We start from the raw sequence: 10271 nt of genomic DNA, 5'->3' as shown, positions 1-10271 counted from the left end.
TTCTGGGCTGTCGTGGGACTCTAACCTGAGGGAGCTTTGTGAACTGTTGAGCGTAGTGCACTCGTATAGAATTTTTACTCAAAATGAGTGCGAGGGGAGGAGGGAAAGAGAGGCAGAGCGTCCCAGCGGACCGGAGGCCGGGGGCGGAGACGCTCAGAGCGCGCCGGGACTGGGTGACTGGGAGGCGGCTCCGTGAGGTGCTTATTCTCTCCCGCGGGCGCCAGGTTAGCGGCAGCAAGAGGGAGCGGTCCGCGGCCCCGCCCACTGCGCGGCCCCCTTCCAACCACAGACCCTTCCCAGTGCCGGCCCCACACCCCAGTCACCAATCCCTCCCCAGGCCGGCCCCTCCCTTGGCAAGCCTCTCCCCCGGCGGGCCCCGCCCCCGCCCCCGCCCTGGCCCCACACCTCAGTCACCAATCCCGCCCCCGCGCCCGCCCCTCCCCCTGAGAGCCCGCCCCCGCGCCCGCCCCTCCCCCTGAGAGCCCGCCCCCGCGCCAGCCACCACCTCCCCGCCCGGAAGTGCCGTCGGAGCGTTCCAGCATGGAGCGCGAGCCGAGCGCCACGGCAGCCGCCCCTGCTGCGGCCGCGCTCTTCGCCTGGGTACGTGACTCCGCCTCCGGGCCGTGGCCGCTGGGACTGAGGGGCGCACAGACGCTGGGAGCGCCCGGCCTCGGCGTGGGCGGTCCTGGGGCCAGGCAGCTGAGGTCCGAGAGGCGCTCAGGGTTGGAGGATCCTGGGCTGGGGGCTGAGGAGGAGAGGGCGGGGAGGGAAGGGTCTTCATGGGGTGACTTAGGGGCTTCTGGCTGGTGGGGTCCAGACCGGAGGGGCTGCGGCGCAGTGGGAAGAACCTGCCTCCAGGACAGAGCGTCTGGGTCCGCGACAGACTTCAGGCCCGGATGGCGCCGGGAGAGGCGGAGCGGAGGGCTCTGTGGAGAGAGGATCTCCCCGTCCCAGAGCCCCGTGGGGCCACCTGTGCACCTCACCCTCCCACTGCCAGGAGGATGAAGGCCTTTCCCCAGCCCCACCCCAGCCTGGCCGGAGCAGCCTTTGGTGTGAGGCTGGCGGTGTTGGGCCGTGCACAAGGCGGAGACCCTGCATAGTTACTGATACTCGGCTGTGGCTGGGTCTTGCCTGCGCGTGGGGTGTGGGAGTCTGCGCTGGTGTCGGTCTGACGGGAGCGCTGAGAGGGTTATCTTTATGTGTCGCGGCTGGAAGAGAGGAGAGTCTGTGCACAGGAGTGTGTGGCAGGCAGCCGACCAGATGCACGTGAACAAACACATAGTGTGTTGTAGTTCTTCATAGCACATGCTTGTAATGAAACGTATAACTTGTTAATGTCGGTCTCCTTGGCCAGAATGTAGGCGTCATGAGGGTGGGTGCTGTGCATGTCTTGTATGGTGCCTGGCTTGTGCCTGGCACATTGTAAGGTGCTCAGCACGTATTTGTTGACTAATGGATGAATGAGTACCTGTTGTGTGCCAAGCTATGTGCTGGTCTTTTGGGAACCACAAAAGAGTGAAAGACTTCCAGCTCTCGTGTTGGGGGCGGTGGGGGGAAGAGAATAAGACCTTTACTGCTGTTAAAACCAGTATGTATAGACTAATTTACAAAATGGCAATTATCAGTACAGGCAGCATTTATTGAGTGCAAGACTGCTGCAGACCGGCAGAAGGGAGAGCGTGGTGTGGCCGGAGGTGGTCTGGCTGTGTCTTTGGGGTGGCACTGGAGCTGGGGGTGGAATTAGGGATTGAATGTGTGCCTGGGTGGGTGCTTTTCCCAGGCCAGGGACTGGGGTCTGTGTAGACAGAGGAAACATCTGACAGAAAAAGCCTTTCAGATATGGCCTTGTCAGTACTGAAGCAAAAATACTGTTGAACCTAACCTCGTTGCTGTGCTTGGAGGCTTGCCGGTGTTTTCTTCCTGCTGCATTATCTGTGTGGAGGGGTGTATTCGTTTGCTAGGGCTGCCATAACAAAATACCACAGACTGGGAGGCTCAAACAATGGAAATTTATTTTCTCACAGTTCTGGAGGGTAGAAGTGCAAGATCAAGGTGTCAGCAGGTTTAGTTTCATCTGGGGCCTCTTTGGCTTATAGATGGCCTCCTTCTTGCTGTGTCCTCATGTGGCTTTTTCTGTGGGTGGGAGCATTTATGTGTTTCTTCTTATAAGGATACCAGTCATATTGGATTAGGGTCCCATCCTTATGACCTCATGGAAGCTTAACTACCTTTTTAAAGGCCCTATCTCCAAAAACAGTCACAGTCTGAGGTACTGGACGTTAGGGTTTCAACAAATGAATTTCAGCGGAACACAATTTAGTTCATAACAAGGGGATTTACCTTTTTGGATGGGTGTGTGTGTGTGTGTCTTATGTCTGGAGTGTTTGTAAGGAAGGCAAATACAGCTGTAATAGATTGTATTAAAATTTCCTTTTGTTTTGCTTTATCATGGATTTAGGGCCTCTTGCTGCATTACAAAAATTTGGTGCCATTGTTTGAATCTCATAATGCTGGCTCAGCAACCTGTAGCCCTGGTAATGGGGCAGCCATGGAGATCTCATGGCTAACAGAGAAATCCTCTGCACATGCTCTCCACTTCACACCATTGCAAGTCTTTCATTTGCTCTTTCCTGAGGGACTCATAGGGTCATACATTAATTCACTGTAAAATATATGCACACCTTCTTTGGGCCAGCACCATTTCAGATGCGGGGGAAATAGCAGTGAGCAGAACAAAGCTCCTGCCATCATGGAGTTACTTAACTCTCTGAGCCTTAGTTTCTTCATCTGTGAAATGAGTGATAATGCCCCCCACCCCGTGAGAATTAAAGGGGAATGCCCAGCACACAGAGAAGCACTCAGTAGTTGGTAGCTAATATTGCCCTGAGGGCCTCTGGGACCTGTGTCCCTGCATGGCTCCCTCGTCCAGCATGGAGTCCTTGCAGCCCAGGATGGCTGTGGAATAGACCACAAGGGGCAGGAGTTTGTATATATGTATGCATTTTTTGGTAGTTATTTTAAATCACTTTTTTTCATTCAGGTGTCTTCAGAAACAAACACATTTTAAAAGTTTTACTACTCAAGAACCAACCAGCAGTCGGTGGTTGGAGAAATTATAAGGATTTCCAAAATCTTAATAAGATTTTCCCTGCGGGTCCATAATCCCTTATCTTCAATTTTGAATACAAAAAGCTTTGTAAACCCAGAACTGACCTGACATGAGGCTGTTTATAGTCTTTGCCCACTAACTGAGTATTTGTACCGTTTACTGCAGAAATAATACTGTTTTACTTATGGGGTGCTGCTCCCAGACCTTGCAGCAGTGTATATGATTTATATACTGTATTACTTTTCTAAAGTCTATAAAATTCTGAGTCTGAAGTACATCTGGCTGCAAGGGTTCCAGATTAGGGATTCTGGACCTTTATCATATAATAACGACAACAGACATATTGCCCACCAAGGGGAAATCTGTTTCCTTAGAGGAATCTCACCACGTGAATCTTACAGTAACAAAACATTGTACTTGGAAAGGCCCTTAGAGATCATTGCCAACCTCTTTCACCTCTTTCAAATGAAATAACAATGGTGTGCCCTGCGTGAGGGCACAAAATCCTCAGCTAACTTTGATTCCAGAAAGTCATTGCCAGTTTTCCCAGTGAGGGTGTGGGGAGAAGGGACAAGAACTAGTCCCAGCGTATTTCCCACCCACTTCGTTCCTATTTTTCTTGATTATTTCTTTCCATAGCTTCCCTAGATAATTACCTTTTATCAGAAGGAACTCCTATGCTGTCCCCTAAAGGCAACACATGTAGGCTGGGGCATTGGAAGGGGAAGGTGAAGAGTATCACTGGATGAGTTGTGGATGTCTAACAACTTCTTAAGAATGAGCCTATGAAATCTCATGTGTTATAGGCTCTGAGAGGAACGTGAGGGTGAGAAAGATAGGGACAGGTAAATTCAAATTGACAGTTGGGGTTCCCATAGTTTTTTGTCCTTGGCTTATTTTATCCCTAGGGTGCAAATAGCTATGGGCAACTTGGCCTTGGCCACAAGGAAGATGTGCTTTTGCCCCAGCAGCTGAGTGACTTCTGTAATCCTGGATGTGTCAAGAGGATCACGGGAGGAGGGGGCCACTCTGCTGTTGTCACAGGTAACTTCCTTCAAGAATATATCGCCTCTCATTTTCTTATTTAGACATTCTTCCCCAGGGTGTTATATTACTATCTTTCAGCCTTTTGTATTTTGCAGAGGACAACATTTTTGTGAAGGAATCACGTTACCATCAGAGAATGGCAGATTGTCAGAGCTGAAAGGATTTCAGAGATCAAGGCCACCCCTCTTTTCCCCTCGCCCGTTCTCCAAATGAGGCTCAGAGAGGAAAACTGCTTAAGGTTACAAGACAAGTAGTGGCCGAGCTGCAACATATATTACATTTTATACCATAGATTGATATTTAACTTTCATATATGAGTTAGAAGTCTTGGCAGTTAAGTTGAATATTCCTTGAGAGGAAGAATTTTATATTTTCCATAATCTTCCCTCAGAGTACCTAGGATAGTACTTAATAAGTATTACAAGCGCTATAATATTGCAAAGGAGGGCATATTGCATCCTGGTTAAGAACATGAACTCTGGAATCAAACCATGTGGGTTTAAATCCTGGTTCTCTTAATTGTTAGCTGTGTGGCCTTGGGCAAATTACTTAATTTCTCTGTGCCACAGTTGCCTCTGTTACATGGGGATAATAATGATGAGAACCAATGAGTTAACAGGGCTGCCTTATGACTTTCATGAGTCCTTGACACTTTAGCCTTTGTGGACACCTCCTTCCATAAAGAAATATTTAAAATTATGTTTACAGCTGCACTGACATAAAGATTAATATAATCCAGGCTAGATTTAGTATTATATATTCCTATTACATATATTTTTTATTAAAAAATTAAATTAAAACATTTTTGTGGGCTTCTACAAGTATGGTGGGCCCCAGGCACTGTGCCTAAAGGATAAGTCAGCCCCACGCCTGAGGCCCTCAGAAGAGTACTTGGCACATTCTGCGTCCTGAATAAACGTTGGCTTTTATTGTTACAGTAGATGCTCAATTTGGTAATTCATTGGCCACTGCTGTAGGACTTGGAGTTTCCATTTAGATATTAGATTGGAGCCCCTTGGCCTTGTGCCATTTGGTCCAGAGCACATTAACATGCATGGCTTATTAACTTGGGTGGGAAAAAAGTTAGTGGGTCCATGACTCCAAATAATTAATGAAATCCTTTTGCTCATCTTAGTAGTTGTAATTTCCCCTGTGCACACTACCACTAAAACCTTTATATTTTGCAGATGAAGGAAGACTTTTTGTCTGTGGCCTGAACAAAGATGGGCAACTGGGGCTTGGTCACACCGAGGATGTCCTGTACTTTACCCTCTGCAAATCCCTCCTTGGATGTCCCATCCAACAGGTGGCCTGTGGCTGGGATTTTACCATTATACTTACAGGTGAGTGCACTCCTAGGTAAATCTTTATCACCACAAAGGCTTTGGGTGAGAAGAGCATGATGGTGGGCCCTGATTAAATGAAATCCTCTTTGTATTTAAAAACACACACAAGTGTTCTCTCTGGTTGTCAAGGAAAGTTGCAGGGTGCATTTTGCAAGGAGGGTTTTAACAGTAAAGGAGATAGGGCTGGAAAATCTGGACTGTAATTATTAGAATCTAAACAATAGCTCTCATTTATGAAGTACTTAGTGTGGGCCTGTGTTAGAGTTGTAGGGAGTCAGTAGGTAACACTCATTTGGGATCAATTGTGAGACAAGCACAGAGCAGTCAGACAGGTAGAGATCAAATTATCAGCTTTTTACTGATAAAGGCTAAATTGGAGGGCAAGGTTAATTGTCAGGCCAAGAGGTTCTGCTAATACTCCTCTGATCCAAACCCACTCCCCAGACTCTAGGCCTCCCCTGTAGGGGAAACCCTTACTATGTGTCAGCCCAGAGTGCCTGAGAGGAAGGTGCCAAGCCATACTGTCCTGTTCCTTCTCCCAAACTCACCAACTGGCTAGGTTACCCATCCTCCCCTAGAAAGCAGTGAGAATGGGGAAGGGCAGGGAGAAAGGCCTGGAGTATACTAAAATTATGGAAATTTCATCTCATGGAAATATGAAAAGTGGGAGATAAGTATCCTCCATCCCAGCACTAGGCACATGGCTAAGCATTCTCCACAGCTAACTTGTCATTAATTAGGTGATGTAGTGGATAGTCTGTGTAAAACGCTTAGCCCAGTGCCCACTGTTTTTGTTCCTAGGGGGACAGAGCAGGGGGTATGGACTGAATGTGCTGGAGCACAGGGCCCCACTCACTCCTCTCATTCCTTTTGCTCTTCTCATCCTTCAGCATTTACCCATTGGTCACAGATGTCTTACTTCTTAGATTTGCAATTCAAGTATTTGTATTTTGCAGAAAATGGTCAAGTTCTATCATGTGGATCCAATTCCTTTGGCCAATTAGGAATTCCTCATGGGCCTCGAAGATGTATGGTCCCCCAGGCCATTGAGGTAAGGACAGCCCCTAATATTGAGCTTGCCTGTGTACTGTGAAAGTGTCTGCAGGTATCACAGTTATCCCTCCCTGGACTAAAAGACTGGCTGGGTCCCTGAAAACCCGTGGGGTAGCTAGAATTTAAGATGAAAAACTCAGGTTCTCCTGGGAAAAATTAGGTTGGAGGGATGGATGTTGTGAGTAAAAAGCCTCTGTTAGCTCTCATACATGTTATAATTTTTTGTGAAATAAAACAATAAAAGTAATATATCTTATAATGACATTAATGACATTTTACAGTTCTAAAAGTCGTCATAGTGGAAACTGTGTTAGAAACAGGTCCAGTGGGAATTGACTCGCCTAAAAACACTAAGTGAGGCAGATGGCACAGGCCCGTACTGTCCAGTGGGAATGTCATGTGAGCCACATATGTAATTTAAAAGTGTCTAGCAGTGCCATTTAAAAAAGTAAAAAAAAAAAAGGTGAAATTCATTTTTAAAATAACAGCTTTATTGAGATATAAGTCGTATACCATAAAATTTACCCTTTAAAAATGTATGTTTCAGTGGTTTTTAGTATACTCACAGAGATGTGCAGCCACCACCATCATCTAATTTTAGACCATTTTCATTGTCACAAAAGAAACTGCGTGCCCAATAGCAGTTAACTCCCATTTTCCCCTCCCACCAGCCCCTGATGACTGCTAATCTGTATCTGTGGATTTGCCTATTCTGGGCATTTCACATAAATGGAATCATACAATATGTAGCCTTTTGTGGATGGCTTCTTTTACTTCACATGATGTTTTTAAGTTTCACCCGAGTCATGGTATGACATGGTAAAATTAATTTTAACAACTTTTAAACTACTCCAGTGTAGCCAAACTATTATTATTTCATTTTATATGTCACCAATATAAAACTTTATTAATGAGATATTTTATATCCTTTCATTTATATGAAGACTTTTTCTGGTGTACATGTTTTACTTAGAGTATATCTCAATTCAGTCTAGTCACATTTCAAGTGTTCAACAGCCATGTGTAGTTAGAGGCTACCATATTGGACAGCACAAGTGTTAGATAGGACTCCTGGTTTTAGTTCAGAGCTCTTTTCACTGCGTCATACTTAAAATGTACACATTTTTGTGAAGATTATATTGTAAGCGAACTTTTAGAGGAATTATGCTGGAATCTAAAATGAGTTTCACCACCTAAGCTGCTCCACTCATATCTAATTTCCTTAAACAGTGACTAAGAGTGGGAGATCTGTTTTCATTGGAGAGAGCTTAGGTCTGCTCCTATTACTTTGCTGAATTCTAATTGCTGGTATTGTGGGGTATTATTTGGGGTCATGGTTTGGGCTGTTCTAACAAAAATATTATAGACTGGGTGGCTTAAACAGCAAACATGTAATTTTCACAGCTCCAGAGGGTGGGAAGTCCAAAATCAAGGCACCGGCATATTTGATATTTGGTGAGGGCTCACTTTCTGGTTCATAGACAGCCATCTTTTTGCTGTGTCCTTACACGCCACCAGAAGGGGAAAGACGCTCTCTGGGGTCTCTTTCATAAGGGCATTAATCCCATTCATAAAGGCTCCGCTCTCATGACCTACTCACCTTCCAAAGGCCCCACCTCCAAATACTATTATGTATTGGGGATTAGGTCTCAACATGAATTTCCGAAGAACACAGACACTGAGTCTGTAGCACATGGTATGCATGGAAGTCTAGACTCTGTAGTCCCTGTTGTAAGAAGTGCTACAGCTTCTAGTTGCAAATAGGTAGCTTTTTAAGAACCTATGTATAAGTTATAATTAATTTAGCTTAAGTCACATGGTTAAAGAAGACAGAGAGGAGCAATGGTTAAAATATGTTGGATGACAGAATCAGAAGGTAAAAACGTTTTGACACACTGTATCTTACAGAACAATGGGAGGAATGTGCCAAAGTGAAGTATAAGAGAAATTCATTCATTTATTTAATAGCAACTATTGTGTGTAGGTGTTGTATTTAGGCAGGGGGGACAAAGGTGAGTAAGACCCAGTCCTAGCATTCGAGGGCCTTGTAGTTTAGTAGTACACGTTAGATACAGAAATACCTAGATGCATTACCATGTTAGAACTATGATAGATGCATATATAGCCTCGAAAGGGAGTACTGAACTCTTTCTAGGGGAAGGTGGGGTGAGAACAGACTTATGCTGAATCTTGAAAGTTGAGTAGAAATTTCCCTGGCTTGTGATAGGAGGATGTGCAGAGTAGGTACAAAAGAAGCACATTACAAACAGAAGGAACTTTGTGAACTAGGGTATAGAGCATAAAACAGGAGGGCTTGGGATACTGCAAGCAGTTTAGTATGATTGGAATATAAGGAAGTGGTAGAAGTGCCAGTAGGAATCGGGCAGGCAGGGAGGTAGTGTCTGATAAATGGTAAGAACAGTGAGTTAGAGAGGGGCCACATGGGGTAGTGTGGGGGGTGGATTGAAGGAAGATTACTCAGAAAACTCTTGCTAATAATCCAGATGAGAGATGATCCTGCCCCAAACTAAAGCAGCAGTAGTGGGGATGGAGAAGAAGGAATTGAGGTAAGTTGGTTTGAAGAGAGTGACTCCACATATAAAGCCCTTCAGTTAGCTTTGAAAAGGAAAAAAAAAAAAATTAAAAGAAAAAAAATTTAAGGGTGGTATATTCAAATTGTATGAGCAGTAAGATTTGATCTTCCCCAAAGCTAATGTGATTGTGGGCTGAATTGATAGAAATATAGTCTCCAGAAGAAGGGAGGCCAAAGCTCTGTCCTTCTTTGTGCTGGTCACACTGCATCTAGGATGTTGTGTCCTGGTGTGGGTTTGGTTCTTAGGCCCTGGGCACTGAGGTGAATAAGACTCAGACCCTGCCCTTGAGGACTTTAAAGTTTAGAAAGACACTGTGGATCTGTAAATAAGCAAATATGGTAAAGTCCCATAGGGGCTGTGATTGGTGCATATACAGTCCCTTAAGAGAGAGAGACTGAGTAACCAGAGCATAGAGGAGAGAAACCAAGAGGGGGAGGGAATTTGAAACTAGGTGATGGCTGATGGAATTGGGGATGTTTTTCCTAAAGAAGAGATGTGTATTAGTTATCTATAGCTGTGTAATAAGTTACCCCAAAATTCAGCAGCTTAAAGCAACAAGCATTTATTATCTCACAGTTTTGGAGGGTCAGGAGTCTGGGAACAGCTTAGCTGGTCTCATGACTTTGCAGTCGAGATGTCAGCCAGGCTGCACGAGGTCTGCTGGAGGCTCAACTGGGCTGGTTCCACTTCCACGCTCTCTCGTGGGCAGGAGGCTTTAGTTCCTTGCCGTATGGGCCTCTCTATAAGACTGTTTAGACATGGTGTCTGACTTCCCCGAAGAGTGATGAGACAGAGAGAGAGAGAGAGAGAGAGGCAGGCTTGTCAAACAAGAAGCCTCAGTGCCTTTCATCAGCTAGTCTCGGAGCCACTTATCACTTCCTTATCCTATTGATTAGAAGCAAGTCACTAAGTCCAGCCCACAGTGAAAGGGAGGGGAATTAAGCTGCACATCTTGAAGGGCGGAGTCTTAAAGAATTTGGGGACCACAAGGTGTCTTAGGACATGACAACTGTCTTCAAATATTTTGGGAAGCCTTGTCAGAAGCAGTAGACAGATAGGTTTGGTTCCACCTAAGGAGACAGATGGAACCGTGCAAAGATGAGCAGGCACCTGGGGAGGTGG

General features: G+C 45.7%; 1 protein-coding gene across 3 annotated transcripts in view; it reads left to right on the top strand.

The window, feature by feature from the left end:
• Window positions 1-503: 503 nt before the first annotated feature.
• The window catches only part of SERGEF (secretion regulating guanine nucleotide exchange factor), a 225366-nt gene continuing 215598 nt past the window's right edge, over window positions 504-10271 (top strand). For 2 of the 3 annotated variants that reach the window (XM_061203106.1, XM_061203108.1), the window contains exons 1-4: window positions 504-600; window positions 4018-4153; window positions 5344-5499; window positions 6459-6553. In XM_061203106.1, coding sequence (XP_061059089.1) covers window positions 541-600; window positions 4018-4153; window positions 5344-5499; window positions 6459-6553 — 447 coding nt within the window. In that variant the 5' untranslated portion in view covers window positions 504-540. The remainder of the gene's footprint in view (window positions 601-4017; window positions 4154-5343; window positions 5500-6458; window positions 6554-10271) is intronic. The other variant, XM_061203107.1, reaches the window with a different exon arrangement.

The sequence above is a fragment of the Eubalaena glacialis genome, chromosome 10 (genome assembly GCF_028564815.1).
Source record: "Eubalaena glacialis isolate mEubGla1 chromosome 10, mEubGla1.1.hap2.+ XY, whole genome shotgun sequence".
NCBI lineage: Eukaryota > Metazoa > Chordata > Mammalia > Artiodactyla > Balaenidae > Eubalaena > Eubalaena glacialis.
The sequence above is the reverse complement of the archived record's forward strand: the minus strand, read 5'-3'. Positions and strand labels throughout refer to the sequence as shown.